The following is a 17,983-nucleotide window of genomic DNA, read 5'->3' as shown; positions in this document are numbered from 1 at the left end:
CAAATCATTCCAACTTGACATTTTCCTGTAGGGTTGATATTCAAATAAAATACACAGTGCTTGCAGTCATAGAGAAAGTAATGCATTTATTTTTTTTTATTCTTATTGCATGGGCATAGGTGTTGACAGTTTCCAAAAGTAGGCAGACTATTCTTTTTCATCTCCGTGAGTGATGGTATAGCAGAGAGCTTTGTAATCCAGGTTTCCTGCTGCGTCAATAGGAGAACTCTGGAACATCTGATCCATCTGCACATCAACAGGGATAGTTAGAACTGGGGGCAACAGAGACACCTCCCACCAATCTAACTAATGTGATCCTGGCCACATCTTGAAAAGTTTGGTGGCATTTTGGAAAACAGGCATCCTAAAAAGCCATGTATAATTGATTTTGGGTAAATAGAACATACAAACCTCTTCAGCATTGAACCTGTCACCTTGGGACATCATTAAGCGTTTAATACTGTAGAAGAAAAAGAGAGAAAATTACCTTGTTTATGAAACGGCTGGCATAAGAGTCATTGTTAAGATCTCACTTCTTTAACCAGAAACTGCAGCCGAGGCTTTCCCTACAGGTGAAACTCGGAAAATTAGAATATCGTCGAAAAGTGCATTTATTTCAGTAATGCAACTTAAAAGGTGAAACCAATATACAGTATGAGATAGATGCATGACATGCAAAGCAAAATATGTCAAGCCTTTATTTGTTGTAATTGTAATTATTTGTCGTTAGGCAGGTCAATTATAAATGGAATGTAATTAATGAAATGTAATAGCAATGTTTATTTTTGTATTATTGTAACTATTTGTTTTATTACTGTGGGATTTCCAAAAGAAAGCATTTGTAAAAATTAAAATTAAAATAAAAAATAATAAGTTGCATTACTGAAATAAATGCACTTTTCGACGATATTCTAATTTTCCGAGTTTCACCTGTACGGTTACAAGTTGTGGTTAAGGAGGAGACACCTTAACTACTATTGTGAATTTATACCAGGCACGTCTAAAACAACTGGCATCCCATTGTCCTTGCGGGGGGGGACCAAAGTTGTTGAGTTTTCTTTAGGAAGGGGGAGGTCTTAAAACGCAACAATAAGTGGGTGCAGCAAAACAGGCAAGTTTCTTGCCACTAACGACCGCCTATTGCACATAACAGACGGACAGAGCGAGGACAGCGGGGGGCAGAGACTTTTAACACCATGCTTCTTTAAACGAGCGATCGGAAGGGAACCTGCGATCGACCACGGTTGGACAACGCTGATTGAGATAATACACAAGCTCTTCTCCGGGAGACAGCCTATTTGTATGGTCACGAAGTAATTTTGCCTTAACCCTAACATGTGAGCCAGGCCAATGTATGTGGTGTGATGTTGGCAGGCTTAAGGAGTAGAAAGGTAGGGCTAAACTACATGCAACAACAGTGAACCCAAGCATTTCACGGTGGCTCTGCTCCCGAGTGTGTGTAAAGTGAGAGCGGGGTGCCGTTTCAAATTGCAAAAGGGTCAAGGCATTCTGAACCCTCACCTCACCCGCCACATATTCCCGCAGACCTTCCCCCGCAACCTTTTACTCCCAGCTGGGTTCATTTCCAACTCAAAAGCCTGGATGGGGGCCAAAATGCCTTTGGGGGATGGCCTGTGGTAGGGAAAATGGGTGTGCGGGGGGGGGTAGGGTTGTCACCTCCTACCCATAACTCATTTTGCATGCTTGTGCACTCTACAGGTGATTGGAGCAGAGCTGGTTTTAAAGCCAAGGGTCCTCCACTGTCGCTGCAACTTGTCGCTGCAATATGAGCTGTCCACCAGCCAACAGGGGTTCTGCTTAGGTAGCTAATACTTACTAATCCTTGTTAAGGTTTCCTTTACCATCTGGGTCAAACATTTTAAATGCGTTCAATATGGTCTCTTCAGTATCCGTACCTGCAGAAAACAATGAGGTACAGCTGAAGCTAGGCTGGTCATGGCATTGCTTCTGAGCGATAGAAAAGCCCATTTAAAATTGGATACCCCAGAAAGAAGAATACTGTATTATTAACGGGAATCTGTTATCTGTGGGGATTTTCCTACTCTTCCTTTCAATTGGGGGGGGGGGAACCTGCAGAAAAGATGAAAGAACCACAGGGAAAATACAGGATGACAATGATTTGATGATGTTATTGTGCAGATACCCTATAGAAAGAGGAAATGAAGAGTAAAAGCAGCCCAAGGGTGTTATGGGTTACCAAAACACCCAGGAAGAAGACAAAAACCACAAATGCAATCAGTTTGTTAAACCTTTCATTTGAATTTTAACTTTCGTCCAGTGCTAAATACTGATTTTACTGCCATAGAGAAAATAACTCGTCTGAAATGTCATGATTAGCCTCATGTGCAAATTTAAGGGGAAATGTAGTTTTAATAAGAGAGTGTTAACCCCCCCACACATATATTAAGTAAAATAGAAACATCGTCATCTGACCCCCCCACCTCCCCCCATCTACGTCTATCCCCCTCTTTCTTCCCAATGTCTCAACAAATGAAACTGATTTGTAAAAATGTTACGAGAGACATTGCATATATTTCTGTACTGTAAATCAATAAAATCTTTAATAAAAAACAAATAAAATAAGAGAGTGTTAAACTTACCACTTAACTTTTCCCCAAACAGGTTCAAAAACATGGTAAAATTAATCGGTCCAGTGGCTTCTTTAAGCATAGATTCTAACTCCTCATCTTTGACATTTGTTTTACCTAAAATCAAATGGGAAATAAATGATCCATTGCATCAACAGAGCATGCATGTACCAGAATATGCTTGATGGTATAGAGCAGGCTTCCTCAAACTCAGCCCTCCAGATGTTTTTGAGACTACAGTTCCCATCATCCCTGACCACTGGTCCTGTTAGCTGGGGATCATGGGAGTTGTAGGCCAAAAACATCTGGAGGGCAGAGTGTGAGGAAGCCTGGTATAGAGAGACTGCCACCATCATTTGTTGTTTAAGTGCCAGCAAAAAAAAAATTTTTTTAACATTCAACAGTTCCCCATTTAATCTCCCAGGCTTAAAAAAAATTCTATACAGTATAAAACTCAAGAGAGCTCAAATTAGGAGGCATAGTAAAATATGAATCTGAATTTCAGATCCCAGCCCTGCCTTTGAGTTAACAGGATGCATTTAGAAATGAGTTTACATATGCTTTCTAAGGAACATATTTAAATTACATTATATGGAGAAAACACAATTGTTACTACAAAATGGAGATTGAAAGAGGATGTGGCCATTTCGCAAAACTTGCCTAAAGAAGCATAGGTATCTTTCAAGTCTTCTTTATCAATGAAGCCATCTCTGTTCTGATCAATTAGCGTAAAAGCCTATAAAAAGTATTTATTTAGAGAGAGAGAGAGAATTGGGATATAAAACGTTCTTGTGATTAGAAGAAATTACTGATTTAACATTTTGTGTTTAAGCCCAGTGATTTCAATATGCAGGATAACAGTCTCCAAATGAACTTTTTCTGCACTTAAGTCCTCAGAATTGGGATAACCTCAAACTGCTAAAAGAGATCAGGATTGCGGACTTTATTTATTCATTTTTTTTACTTGTACCAGTTTAAGTGTGATGGCTTGCCACAAAGGCTCCATGGGTTTTTAGTTTGGTGTTGTTAAGAGAATCTCCCTAACCCTGCAGGAAGAACTACAGAGCCCAAAGGTTCTATGAGGAGAGGGACTGAGCATTCAGCCAGTTCATCTGTAGAATAAACATGCTTCATTCCTTAGATAACCCCCCCTTTCTAACCTGAAAAAACCATCAAAACAAATATTTACAAAGTCCTGTCTCCAACTGCAGCCCAAGTCTGTGATATCAGAGGGAACACCTGCTTTCTTCCTACAGGTGTGGTCTGCATCATCATCATCATCTTCATCATCATTGTACCCCACCCATCTGACTGGGTGCACTGCCCTTTCCATTTCCTATTTCCATACATCTCAAGATTCAGGTAGCTGCACATCCCTGATTAATATTAAGAGAAAAATACAGAATTGCAAGCCTATTTGTAAATTAGAGCCTCCCGGCCATAGACAGGGAATTTACTTACTTCCTTAAATTCTTGAATCTGTGTCTGTTCAAAGTTGGAGAAAACATTAGAGGATGCTCTCTGAGCACGTTTGGCTCCCCCTTCCTTCTTCTTGGTTTTTCTGCTGGCCTGAAAAGAGCAGGAAATGAACTCAGTCGGTGCAGCATAGAGCCCATATGACAATTCAGCAGCAGCAATGGCAATCCATGAACCATTATCATAGAATTGTGGTGTTGGAAGGGACCTCAAGGGTCATCTAGTCCTACGCCCCGCAATGCAGGGACTTTTTACCCTACATGGGACTCAAAATCATGACAATAATAATAATAATGATAATATGTCCTCCATCAGACTGAGTTGCCCCAGCCACACTGGATGGTCCTCAACAAAATATTAAAAGCACAATAAATATAACAACAACAACAACAACAACAATTTTTTATTTGTACCCCGCCCATCTGGCTGGGTTTCCCCAGCCACTCTGGGTGGCTTCCAACAAAGATTTAAAATACATTAAAATGTCACACATTTACAACTTCCCTGAACAGAGCTGCCTTCAAATATCTTGTAATTGTTTATCTGAGATCTGATGGGAGGGTGCCACTACCAAGAAGGCACTCTACAGACTCAGCTATCCCATACATACATACATACATACATACATACATACATACATATATACATACATATTTGGACTTTCCCCCCAATTAACAGCCATCAAAATATGCAGCGAGTCATAGAAGGCACACTTTAATTTAGGTACTCTTAAACCTGCACAAATCAGAATACGTTGTTGCTGCTGTAGTTTTCAACAAAACAGATTGTATCGCCACACAGGCCAAACTCACCATCTTTTGTGGAAAGCTACTCTGCCCACCTTTCTCTGGCAAATTTTTCTTTATGAATTGCCTCTTATATGAAGGGGAGGATCTTGTCTTTACAGCTCAGATCTCCCAAAGGAGATCTCAAACGTCTTAAGAACCCTGAGCTCGCAAGAGCTATTCCATACATGGCAAGAACTGCAGGATACCTTCTGTTCCCCAGTGGCTGGGCAACTGTTCCTTAGACATGAACTTGCCTAGTAAGTCATTTGCTTTAACTGCAGAGAACTAAGAGTACATACAGTGAAAAACTCTGAGATTGTTGTAATGTATGCGTGTGGCACATTTGGATTCAGTTATCTATTAGACGGCTTGCCAGAAGTGTTAATAGCGCAGACAAAACACAAGTTTTTTTATTTTTAATTTGGTAGTGCAATTCCACCCCCCTCAAATATAAAATGCACCATCCGACATCAATTAAAACATATCTATTTTAGGATAATATCCAGTTGTGGAGTCCCACTAGAATAACATCAGATTGCAGACCCTTAAGAACAGATCAGTGGCAGGAGTGGGACTGCAAGCAGGAGAAGAGGGAGGGGAAGTTTAATTGTGTTCCCTGGCAATAATGTTGGGTCTTCCATTACTCAACCATTACTGCTATACTGTGCACTGTGCTATATTCAGTGCACTTACAAAAAAAGAAGAAGATCCAAAATGTTGTTAAATTTTGCAGAATTTAACATCATTTTCCTCTCTAGCAAGGGAGAGGAGGACCTGCTCACTCTTGGGCTGCCTCTGATACACCTTTTTATTTTAAAAGCATTAATGGACTAGGAATGGAAAGGGGTTCTGGAAGATTTCATGACAAACCCTCTGGCTTTGCCAATGTACAAAAGTAAACGGGGATCAAAAATTCAGAACGGCAGCTGTGGCTTTCCAATAGAAATAAGTGGGACAGAGAAGTGCAATTTGGGTGGATCATACCCATTACTTAGGACAAAGTAAAGCAAAAAGCATTAGGATTCATAAAATACCACCCTGATTTAAAAAGGCTTCTAGGGATATTATATTTAAATAGGTTTGTGTGTGTGGACACAGTAGGATTGTTTAAAAAAATAGCATGCAGGCAATCAAGATCTGTAGATCTCTCTCTCTCTCTCTCTCTCTCTCATTTATTTATTTATTTATTTATTTATAATTTATCTAAGCTACAAACACTGAACCCAATATTGCATGGCATTTACATTAGATTTCACTGAAGGCATTACAATAGGATGTCAGTTTGGATGTTAATGACAGCAAAATCATCATTGCAGGAATTAATCTGGTAATGTTAGTTTCCATGATCCATTAACACCAAAAGGAACTTGGCTGCACTAGAGATTTGATAATTAAAATGATGAGCCATGTTAGAAATATTCATTAACTGTACCCTTTTAACACTCTTGCACAGTTGCTTCTTGCTATTCGTATCTTTTGCTTGCAGCTGCTCATGCTAATAATATTCGCTAATTATACTGTGTTATGATATTCTCTTTGGGCTTTTGGTTGGCTCTCTCTGTGTGTATCTTTAGCATCTGCTATTTCCCTGCTCTTTGGGATCCAATTTAGGAAACAATGTTCAAACAGCTTTTAAAGTCTGTATTATATAGTTATTGAAACAGCTTTCAGGCAATAGGGGTAGATGATTAAGACAATATATTCTTCTTGTCAGAATACGCTTCTTGCACAGACTGTTACATGAATTACCCCCACATACAATCTGTATACAGTGGTGCCTCGCTAGACGAATTTAATTCGTTCCACGGGTCTATTCTTATAATGAAAAATTCGTCTAGCGAATCCCATAGGAATGTATTGAATTTTTTTTATTTTATTTTTTTTGCCCATAGGAACACATTAATTGAATTTCAATGCATTCCTATGGGAAACCGCGATTCGCTAGACGAATTTTTTGTAAAACGAATCCGTCTAGCAAGGCAACCTCCGCTAGAAAAATCCTTTCTTTAAGCGAAAATTTCGTCTTACAGGGCGTTCTTTAAGCGAGGCAATACTGTGCTTACTAAAAGTTTTGAAGGTGCCATTCCCACCCCACCAACTACTTATAGCACCTATTTTATTTTACTGCAGGATTTCAGAGCTACTATTGATTCCAGTAGTATACAGGACATCCCGGAATTACAGAAGCCTTCTGATTGGATCCCAGAATGTCCCATTTTTTGGTCCAATTCTCTGGCATGAACCAGCTGAGCAAATGGCACTCCTTTTTTTGGTTGGGTGCACTGATGGGAACCAGCTGCTAAAGAAGGCAGGGGGGGGTGTTAGATGACTTCTGTGTGCTGAAGCAGTGGCCACCGGGCGTGAGCCCCGCAGATAGGCCATGGTTTGACCACCACTCCCCGGCCAACCTCAACTGTCTGTATGACATGCCCTCAGTCTCGCCTTTGGCTTTCTCAGTAGTCTACTGTGTCATGTCTGTGAGCTTTGCCTCCCTTTGGAAAGGCATGGCTCACTTCCCATTGGTAGGAAAATGACATGCCGGAGCAGGTCTCGCAAAGGTCAGAGGAAACATACGTGTCAGCTCATGATGTAAAAGCGCTAAAGGTCAGACTTTTCCTACACGTGTGCATTTGGGCTAATAAAAAGGGCTCTGCCGAGCTTGGCAATTCAGCTTGCTGTTCACACAGCCCACATGCTACAACTCCCAACTACGTGTGCTTCACTTCATTGTGCCATCTCCTTAAACTGCCATAGGGTGCAGACACACCATACATTAACAGGGCATTTCCACCACCAACCCCCAGGATCTTGTGAACCATAGTTTACCCCTCAGAGCGCTACAATTCCCATCACCCTGAACAAACTTGTTTCCAGGAATCCTTGTGGGGGGGATGGGCTTTAAACATAATGTGCATGCAGCCTTTATACCCTTTTAAATGTGTTTAGGGGATGGGTTGGGGGTTATTGGTTTGTGTGTTTTGTGTGTGGCTTTTATTATGCATTTTGTGTTTTTATCTTGTCTTCTTACGTTGTGAACCAGGGTTGGCAATGTTTACCAGGCATGGGCCGGATCACTCCTGCGGAGATCCTCCATGGGTCGGGTCAGCGCAGCCTGCGCAGAAGCGATTTTCAGCATCTGGGCATGTGCAGAAGCAATTTCCGGCGCCGCGGAAGAGAGTCCCCACGCCACACTTCGCCGGTTTAGCGCAGCACACAGGGACTCATCGAGTGGGTGGCTCATGGGCCGGTTAAGCAGCCTCCGTGGGCCGCTTCCGGCACATGGGCCGCAGGCTGGGGACCCCTGTTGTGAACCGCCCTGAGATCTATGGATGCAGGTGATATACAAATTTATCGGTAGTGGCGCCCGTCCTGTGGAACTCCCTCCCATCAGATGTCAAAGAGAAAAACAGCTACCAGATTTTTAGAAGACATCTGAAGGCAGCCCTGTTTAGGGATGCTTTTAATGTTTAATCAATTATTTTATTTTATTTTTCCCCAGAGTGGCTGGGGAAACCCAGCCAGATGGCAGAGTATAAATAATAAATTAATAATAATAATAATAAATTAATCATCATCTACCTGAAAGAAGGCGTGGCAGCCTAATAAGAACCCTGGGCAGAAGGACGGGATGCTGCAGTTCCCTACAATAACATACGGTAGCTGTAGGGAGCAGAGCAAAATAAATAAATATAAATAAATCCCTCACATAAAATTATTTAATAATACCAATAATAATAAAAATACACATCCCTATGAGTCGTATAGGCCTACCCCCTTTTTCAATAACACGAGCACTGAGGACTAGAAGCATCAAAACTAAGATGCTGAGTGTCGGGCCGGTTCTTGTTTTTTGTCAAGCCAATTCATCCGCTTGGGAAAAACGTGCAGATTCTGCGCATGCGCATTGGTTCTTTCTTGCGTCCCTCACGGTCGCCTTCTTGCAGAGATAAGAAAATTAGAATGATATAAAGCCTCAAAAAGCTAACCCCAGTAGACGTGAAAACTGTACTTAGAATAAGCGCTACTAAGATCAACGGACATTCTATTCTGCGTGCAAAATCGAAATGATCCATGATTCCTTTTTCCGCGTCTCTCAGCGAAAACCGTATTCGTGCCTCGCCGGAAGTTTAGACGGGAAAGCCACCTCAACGGAAGCGTCGTTACTAAAAGAAGACGCTTGCCTTTTCCTATCTCTATCGTCTCCCTCTCAACTCCGCGCAGGCGCGACGCACTAACGTCACGACCCCTGCTCAGAGACGCTTTTCCTTTCCGAGGCCTTCGGTTCCTGGGCGGCTTGGCGTCACTTCCTCCTTAGCGGTAGGACGAGGAGAAGGCAAGATGATCCCGCCGGTGGAGGTTTCCCCGCTGATCAAGGTAACGGAGCCCAGTCGTGTCGGGCGTCTCTCTCTCTCTCGGGGCTGCCAGCCATCCACGCGCGGGGTTGGAACCCGAGTCAGGTGCTTCCCCTCCTCTGCCGGAAGGTGACCGTGGAGGAGGAGGTCAAGGAGAGCGGCTGGGAAGCGCCTGGCCTTCGGCGCCTGCGCGTCCGAGGCAGCTGGGCTTCCGAATGCCGGTTGCTGGAAGCCTCAGGCGGCGGGGAGACGGGGTCGGCTCTGGTTCCCAGGCCCCTCTTGGAGAGCCTGCGAGGATAGCAAGAGCCCTGCTGGGTCAGGCCAAGGACCCATCATCATCACCATCACCACCACCACCAATTTAAAGTACTCATTTTTACATCCTTAAGATATCTATGCTTACCTTTTTCACTTTCCATGGTTCATAAATCCCTGCATGTTTTACAAAAAAAAACTATGCCATTCAGTATTCCATTATTACATCCATCAAAATTTATTTACACTGTTGAATTTACCTCCTGCCAGCGTTTTCATGTTATTTCACCATATATTCAATAAACGTTTTCCAATTTATTGTTTTCCGTCCTGCTAAAAGCCTTCCAGTAGGCTTGCCATTTACCCTCTAATAATCTGTTAACCTGCTTGCTTATGAAAACACCTTAAACCTGGATTTTTTGGAGTAAATGCCTGCAAGGCAGCTAACAACTCAAAATGCAAAGTGTGTGTGTGTGTGTGTGTGTGTGTAAATGTTGTGTGTCTTGCGCAAATATACTGAAAGGCATTTTCAAATGCTCAGTAGGAATATGAATTGTAATAGCTGAAATGAAAGGAAGCTAATTGGGAAGCCAACTGTTTTTGCTTGTAGTTTTAGTGTGGCCTAAGTTGTGCATTGGAACTCCATGCCTTTAGAGATCAGGCCTTTTGTTATATTATATTTGGTGCCTATGTGATTTTTTTGTTTTTCTTTGGGCAAGCCTGTCCAGATAGGTGGATATGTTTTAATCTCTATTTAGTTTACTGCTGATTTTAATTGTTTTTAATTACTTGCTTTTGAATGTTTTATTTTGATAATTTTGTTATTCTTGTATGCAGCTGTTCTAATAAAGTGGTATGTAAATTTTGTTAAAATAAACATGGGCAGAATGTTAAAATGGGTAAAGGTACTTACACAAGCATTTGGCTCTTCACTCAATTATTCATAACTGAGCAAAAATCAGTACTTTGAGTAAAACATAGCTGAATACCATCCATTTGACTTTTAGCTGAAGGTGCTTGGCCTTCAATTTTAGCTATAGTGTAAAAGGCTTGTCCTAAATCAGGGTTAATAATAATAATAATAATAATAATAATAATTTATTATTTATACCCCGCCCATCTGACTGGGTTTCCCCAGCCACTCTGGGCGGCTTCCAACAGAAAAATAGAAACACAATAATCTATTAAACATTACAATAAAATAATACAAAACAAAACAAAAAATTACAAACAAAATAAATTTAAACAAACGCAAATTAAACACATTCAAACATATGAGACATTTAAAAACATTTCTCGCTGCTGAAAGTATATGCAGCAACAACAGCAGGCCTCTCTGCAGGCAGGCAGGCTTTATGGCTGTGTTGGTGAGTGCAGGCCCCGCCCCCAGGCCAGGTGGAAATGGCAGAAAAGGGAGCGGTCCCCCAGGCACTCACAGGCAGCAGCAGTGTCCCAGTCCTCTCTGCAGGCCACCAGATGCTGCTGAGGTGATGGGAGTTGTAGTTCTGCAACATATGGAGAGCCAAAGGTTCCCCACAGCTCTGCGGTCCTTAAAATCTGAGACCTGCAAGGTAAAGTGTTTATGTGTTTGTGTATTTTAAGACATGTTCTTTCTGTTTCATCCTTATGCAATTCATTTTACAGTTTGGCAGGTATTCAGCACTGCTCATTGGGATAGTCTATGGAAAGAAAAGATATGGTAAGGAAAATTGTTATCTAATCCAGGGTTGGGGAGGCTGTGGTCCTCCAGATGTTGTTCTACAACTCTCAGTATCCCAGCTGTTGCCTATGATGGGGCTGATGGAAGTTGAGAATCCAACAGGATCTGAAGGGCACCAGGTCCCTTGTGCTTATATAAGCTTCGAATTGGTCAATCAACCATATTCAGTTTCTTGCATTTGCACTTGAAAACGAAATTGTAAATGTGAAGAGAGGCAGTGATTCTACATTCAAGACACTTGCGATTCTCCATGGATTTACATTATGCAAATGCTTCTGCTTTTCTCCTCTGTTGCTTCTTGTATTCAAGTGCTCCTCTTTCTTATAAATCCCTTGCAAGATGTTCTAGAATAGATCCTCAAAAAGAGTTGCAAAAAGAGTGCCTGGTCACATGAATCTTGTTGCAAACATATATACCAGGGTCCCCAAACTACGGCCGGGGGCCACATACGGCCCACGAGGCTCTTTTATGAGGCCCCCGGCAACCCGTGCCGCCTGCTGCCGCTGCCTGCTCTTACCAGCACGGCTGCCCACTTCCGACCCGGAAAAGCGACAGAAATAGCTTGTGCGCACGTGCAAGCGTCATTTTCGGTGTACTTCCGGGTCGAAGGAGGTTTCTGCACATGCGCACAAGCTATTTCCGGCGCTTTCCAGGTCAGGAGTGTGCCAGAAATAGCGTATGTGCATGGGCGCACACGGCCGGCCGCTCCCCCGCCCTCCGGCCTGCTGCGCGATTGGCACGGCGGGCATCCGGCCCGAAGCCGGGTAAGTTTGGGGACCCCTGAATACTGTATGTCCAATGTAGTATTGTGTTTTGGCTTGAATCAGTCAGGAATCCCCAGGCTTTTGAGTTTACTGAAACACTTTCTATAAAGTATTTTAAAAGCTATTGTAGAAAATATTCCTGAGGAGTTTAAGTAGTGCATCTGTGTTTATCTTTGCAAAGCTTTGTAACAATAAAACCAAAAATAATTTACATAAAGTGGGGAAATTCCAGAGAATCTATCTTCTGGAAAGAATTCTAAGTAGTAAGTTCACTGTTGGTACGTATCTATACATATTAAAAAATGTAAGAGCGCCATCACCCCGCAGTTTGCTTTGCCACTCACTGGTGGCACTGTAAATTACAGTGTGGAGAGAAGCAGTGCATAGGTGGCCCAGAGAAGGCGCAGAGGGACATCCAGAACAGGCTTCATCGGCCCCCCAGCAGCCACCATGCCCCACTGGCTCTTCAGCCTGACTGCTCTGGTATCCAGATCCCCAGCCCAGCTGACCCCACTACTGGCCACCTTCCTCCTTTCTGGCCAGCTTGGGAATCCACTGCTTCTGCCAGTGTTCAGGAATGCAGAAAGGGCCATGATTTTATATTTGAGTCCACCAAAAGCGCTATGGTTCTCCTGAGGCATTTCTGATGTATTTCACTTAAACTTTGAAGTGTTGCATGTATCTAATGAGTTGATGCAATATGTAGTATACGATGAACACTCAGTATTTGCTGAGCATGTCTTCCATTGGTCAGAAAGATTATAATGCATTTGTAAATATACAGTGATCATGAAAATTCATTTTTTTTAATGATAGACTATTTGAAGCCTATTGCTGAGGAGGAAAGGAGAATAGAAGCAGAGGAGAAGAAGAAGCGTGAGGAAATGGAACGAATTGCAAGAGCGCTGGCAGAAGGTATTTTTTCCTAAATATAGTCCATCTTTTAAGTTTAAAAACAAGTTCTCTCTGTGTGTGTGTGTGTGTGTGTGTGTGTGTGTGTGTAAATAATCTTAGAGTACAATGTCTCAAGTCTATCAGGTCATGTGATGGAAATGATCATAGGTGACTTAAAATTCTAGTCACTAAAAAGGACTGAATTGAAGAGTTAACCTTTGGGGAGCATAAGAACAGAAACGGCTTGATTGATTCAGTTTCCAAGAGCAGAATGCCACAGTTGATATTCTGTACTGTCCATGGCTTATATCAAAGAGAAGCTTGTTCTACAAGAAAAAAAATGTTTTTGTACATTCTTTTGATGATCTGCCTTAAAAAGAAATTTATTCCCTCCCCCGCCCCCTGTAAACCTATAAGAGACTCAAAGCTAAGAACAATTTGGAACATCTTTCTGAATAGTACCAGCTTCTTATGTATGGATCTCTGCACAATTCTTTCCTTGCTAAGAGCAGCTATTGGAAATAACTGAGAAGAAATTGTAATACCAGTTATGAGTACTGTATAGGAAATTCACTTCCTATCTTAAGGTAGACTTGTGTATCATTAAACAATAACTAACTAAATTGCATGGTGTTTGGGGCAGTTCTCTTCTAGTGCAGTTAGAAAAATACTTGGAAGCAGATGTAACAAATAGGATGTTTAACAAGCTCCAGTTAACTACTATGTGTGGTTTAAAAATGGGAATTTGTTGTAAAATGCTTGATGCATGCTATGGACCCCTTCTCTCATCTTGTATTACAATGTATCTCATATTATGGGGAGAATTAAATGGCTGCATTCTTGACCACCTTACAGTATTTAACGAAGATTGCAGAAATTAGCTACCAACAGTATATCTGACATAGCTTGCTGAAGGATATTTATTCTGTATTTGAATGCTGTACCAATTATCTTAATCGTTTTATTCTTTCCTTTTCAGCTAACGAAGATTCAATACTGAAATAAACCTGCTTGATCTTCATCTTCACCTTTTAATATCCAATGTATGAAATTTTGAAGTAGTTGATCTCAAGTGTCAAACACAAACTTATTTACATCAATAAACAGTTGCTGGAAGAGCTGTTGTCAGATTCACTAATGTGCAAAGTACAAATGGCACAAAATCATTTCCTTCATATTTATCTAGCAAGCAGGAGGTTTGCATATATTACTTTTCATGCGGCAATATTTGTGAAAATCAAAGCAGGATCTAATTCTCAGCTGTCTGTGTGAAAGAACACTTGGTTCCCTTGTGCTGCTGCTGGAATGTAGACTTTTCCAGATAATAGGACAGCGAGCTACAAGTCAGCCCCTTGTAGGGGATGCAGTTGCCATACTTCTAGCCAATACAATTGGCCTGTTTGCTTGTGTACTACCAGTAAATAGATTTCAGTATACAACTTCAAAAGATGAACTGACAGGGTGGCATGGGAATGTATGTTAAAACGCCAATAATTTCACCAGTGTCAGCCTTACAAACTAAGTCTGTATGTACAAGTATTTCATACCACATTTTGTGTGGCCAGTTCTAATACCTTGGGAAACATGTAAGTGACACAGTAATTTCTCACACCGATACGTTAAATAAAAAGCAGACTTCATTTATTTGAAGTGTTTTGTTATGCTTCCTGTAAAGCAGGCATCCGCAAACTCGGCCCTCCAGATGTTTTGGGACTACAACTCCCACCATCCCTAGCTAACAGGACCTGTGGTCAGGGATGATGGGAATTGTAGGCTCAAAACATCTGGAGGGCCCAATTTGGGGGTGCCTGCTGTAAGGAGATGCTGCTTCATGGAGTTTGCATGATGGCATTTTATGGCAATCAAAAACTGATTCTAGTAGTTTGAATCCATTGTAGGATGAAGTGCGTGAAAGCCACAGACTATCTTATCTATTTATTTAGTATACTGCCTTATTGTTAAAGCTATGGTTTTCCCAGTAGTGATGTATGGAAGTGAGAGCTGGACCATAAAGAAGGCTGATCACCGAAGAATTGATGCTTTTGAATTATGGTGCTGGAGGAGACTCTTGAGAGTCCCATGGACTGCAAGAAGATCAAACCTATCCATTCTGAAGGAAATCAGCCCTGAGTGCTCACTGAAAGGACAGATCCTGAAGCTGAGGCTCCAATACTTTGGCCACCTCATGAGAAGAGAGTATCCTTGGAAAAGACCCTGATGTTGGGAAAGATTGAGGGCACTAGGAGAAGGGGACGACAGAGGACGAGATGGTTGGACAGTGTTCTCGAAGCTATGAACATGAGTTTGACCAAACTGCGGGAGGCAGTGCAAGACAGGAGTGCCTGGCGTGCTCTGGTCCATGGGGACACGAAGAGTCGGACACGACTAAACAACAACAACAAATACCCTCAGGTCTCGGGGCAGTTCACAATATAAAATCACAATATCTGAATATAAAATCACAATATGAAACTACAAAATACATTTGAAAAAATAAGAACAACTCAATAATCCCCCCTCCCCAGCACATTTTAATAATGGCTCAAGCTTGTACTGGACAGTGGCTTCTGGCTCTCTATGGGTAGACACGCACTCATATATTTATTATTTAATTATTTTTATTCTATAAAACCTTTACTGTACATTGCTTGATTGTTAAAAAGAAAAAGAAAACAACAACCCTCAAAGCAGTTGATAAAAACATATCCATTGTGCAATGATTACACTGCAACTGATGATGCTTCTGTCAAACTGCCTGCATTTTACCTTTGGTCCTTAGTTGGGGTATAAATGGGTATCTTGTATTCAGAGCCAGGCACGTTCTGTTGCGAGAATAAAGGAAGCATGTGAATCATCCTGCGCTCCCTGAGGCAAGAATGGGGAGAAAAGATAATGGAGGAAACCGCTTGTCTTTCTGTGCTCATCCTAGACTCCTAGAGCATGTCAGAGAATTAAACCCAAAAGAATAGGGAGGAAGCAATATGCACACCGTTTGAAGTGGAGGTGACAGGGAGTGGGTGGGCAAGTGGGAGAATAGATCTGCTGATCAGTTGGCTGGAGAAGACTGGGATGCATGGTAGCTCCACCAGTATGCAATGCCACCAATGTCTTGGTGTAGCTCATTATCAGACCAGCTATGGTGGAAGGGGGACTATTGCCAACTTCCATAGGATTGAGAAACTCCATGGGTTGAGAAATCTCTAGCTATCCAGGTGTTGCCAACCTCCAAACACTCCCCAACTCCACATTCCTGACTTTTGGCAATGCTGACTGGGATTGAAGAGAGTTGGAATCCCACAATGCCTAGAGGGCCACTCGGAGCTGTATAAAACTGCTGAGTGAGGTCACCTGGGAGTTTGTAGAAGTGTCATCAATATGTAAATGACACCCAACTCCTTCATCCAATGGCAGTGCCTGGGCGTGCTAGTGAAGTGGATGAGGTCCAGTAAACTGAAATAGAATGCAAGATGCAATGGTGGTCCTTTTGGTGGGTGGTTCATCTACATGGTGGTTCACTTATCTGAAGGCACATGATCGCAGTCTATAGAGTTGCTTGTGGATCCATCTCTGCCATTGGAAGTGTCTGTGACCCTCTCTGGACCAAGAGAGCCAGGAATATTGATCTATAAACTGGTTACCTTCAGATTATATACAGTACTGCCTTTGAAGAGCATTTGGAAACTGCAATTAGTCCAAAACAAAAACATTTGGGGTCTATATAAATATTCAAGTCAATTAAATCATTACTGTTTAGCTGTTAACTCAATTTTATTCAGCAAACAAGTTAAGAGGTATAGTATGTCCTAGAGTAGATATGAATCTCCAGTACTTTGGCCACCTCATGAGAAGAGAAGAATCCTTGGAAAAGACCCTGATGTTGGGAAAGATTGAGGGCACTAGGAGAAGGGGACGACAGAGGACGAGATGGTTGGACAGTGTTCTCGAAGCTACGAACATGAGTTTGACCAACTCACTGCGGGAGGCAGTGCAAGACAGGAGTGCCTGGCGTGCTATGGTCCATGGGGTCACGAAGAGTCGGACACGACTAAACGACTAAACAACAACAGATATGAATCAAGCATCAACATTGTGGTTTGTTTGTTTGTTTGTTAACAAAACCTTCAGATTCTTTCTTCCTTTTGCAAAAGCTGATGCTCAGCTGAGAGTAGAGCAAGTGAAGATAGTAAGATCTTGTCATTTGTCGACTGTTAAAAGCATTCTATAAGCAGTTTACAAATACCAATTTCATCCAGAATTCTCAGGGTTGCCAGGAACAATATTATTCAGTAAGTCCGTCTTTGTGTTGATTTTTGTGCAAAAAGTGGCATGCAAATAAAACCAAGGAAGGAAGGAATTATTAACTACTGGTCAATCATGTATGATTCTCCTTAATGATGGGACCAATGTTTAAAATGCCATATATACAGGTGAAACTCGGAAAATTAGAATATCGTCGAAAAGTGCATTTATTTCAGTAACGCAACTTTTAAAAGGTGAAACCAATATATGAGATAGATGCACAACATGCAAAGCAAGATATGTCAAGCCTTTATTTGTTGTAATTGCAATTATTTGTCGCTAGGCGGGTCAATTATAAATTGAATGTAATTAACGAAATGTAGTAGCGATGTTTATTTTTGTATTATTGTAACTATTTATAACTGTGGACTTTCCAAAAGAAAACATTTGTAAAAATTAAAAGAAAAATAATAATAAGTTGCATTACTGAAATAAATGCACTTTTCGGCGATATTCTAATCTTCCGAGTTTCACTTGTACTGTACAGTATATGTTACAGGTAGGTAGCCGTGTTGGTCTGAGTCGAAGCAAAATAAAAAAATTCCTTCAGTAGCACCTTAAAGACCAACTAAGTTTTTATTTTGGTATGAGCTTTCGTGTGCATGCACACACGAAAGCTCATACCAAAATAAAAACTTAGTTGGTCTTTAAGGTGCTACTGAAGGAATTTTTTTATTGTACAGTATTCTCCTTAACGATGGGACCAATGCTTAAAATGCCGTATTTATTTATTTTTAATGGAAATGGGACTTGAGCGCGGAGTTGCCACTGGGGGCGGCAGCGAGCAGCCTCTCTGCCTCCGCCTCCCTTGAGCCCAAAGGAAGGC

At 41.6% G+C, this 17,983-nt stretch overlaps 2 protein-coding genes across 3 annotated transcripts; one reads left to right on the top strand and one right to left on the bottom strand.

Moving 5' to 3' along the window:
* Positions 1-60: 60 nt before the first annotated feature.
* MYL5 (myosin light chain 5) lies at positions 61-5,031 on the bottom strand. Of its 2 annotated transcripts, XM_060269091.2 has the most exons (7): positions 4,898-5,031; positions 4,071-4,178; positions 3,270-3,345; positions 2,622-2,726; positions 1,838-1,916; positions 412-460; positions 61-246 (listed from the first exon to the last, which is right to left on the bottom strand). In XM_060269091.2, the coding sequence occupies exons 1-7, from the start codon at positions 4,898-4,900 to the stop codon at positions 148-150; spliced, it is 519 nt and encodes a 172-aa protein (XP_060125074.2). In that variant the 5' UTR covers positions 4,901-5,031; the 3' UTR covers positions 61-147. The 2 variants fall into 2 exon arrangements, with proteins under 2 accessions (XP_060125074.2, XP_088515025.1); XM_088658899.1 differs by having other exon boundaries at positions 61-460.
* A 4,150-nt stretch (positions 5,032-9,181) lies between these two features.
* ATP5ME (ATP synthase membrane subunit e) lies at positions 9,182-13,974 on the top strand. Its single transcript, XM_035141127.3, has 4 exons — positions 9,182-9,247; positions 11,125-11,179; positions 12,781-12,879; positions 13,838-13,974. The coding sequence occupies exons 1-4, from the start codon at positions 9,212-9,214 to the stop codon at positions 13,861-13,863; spliced, it is 216 nt and encodes a 71-aa protein (XP_034997018.1). The 5' UTR covers positions 9,182-9,211; the 3' UTR covers positions 13,864-13,974.
* Positions 13,975-17,983: the final 4,009 nt, after the last annotated feature.

The sequence above is a fragment of the Zootoca vivipara genome, chromosome 15, assembly GCF_965207765.1.
Source record: "Zootoca vivipara chromosome 15, rZooViv2.hap1.1, whole genome shotgun sequence".
NCBI classification, from domain to species: domain Eukaryota; kingdom Metazoa; phylum Chordata; class Lepidosauria; order Squamata; family Lacertidae; genus Zootoca; species Zootoca vivipara.
Note: the sequence above shows the minus strand (reverse complement) of the source record. Positions and strands in the feature narration are given on the sequence as shown.

What these genes read in the sequence shown, in the direction of transcription:
- ATP5ME (XM_035141127.3), top strand. Translation starts at nt 9,212, where the DNA reads ATGATCCCGCCGGTGGAGGTTTCCCCGCTGATCAAG. An exon ending in AGGTTTCCCCGCTGATCAAG is followed by an intron (nt 9,248 to 11,124) that starts GTAACGGAGCCC and finishes TTCATTTTACAG; the next exon opens with TTTGGCAGGTATTCAGCACT. An exon ending in TGCAAGAGCGCTGGCAGAAG is followed by an intron (nt 12,880 to 13,837) that starts GTATTTTTTCCT and finishes TTTCCTTTTCAG; the next exon opens with CTAACGAAGATTCAATACTG.
- MYL5 (XM_088658899.1), bottom strand. An exon ending in AGATTCAAGAATTTAAGGAA is followed by an intron (nt 3,346 to 4,070) that starts GTAAGTAAATTC and finishes TACTTTTTATAG; the next exon opens with GCTTTTACGCTAATTGATCA. An exon ending in GGAAACCTTAACAAGGATTA is followed by an intron (nt 461 to 1,837) that starts GTAAGTATTAGC and finishes TTTCTTCTACAG; the next exon opens with TATTAAACGCTTAATGATGT.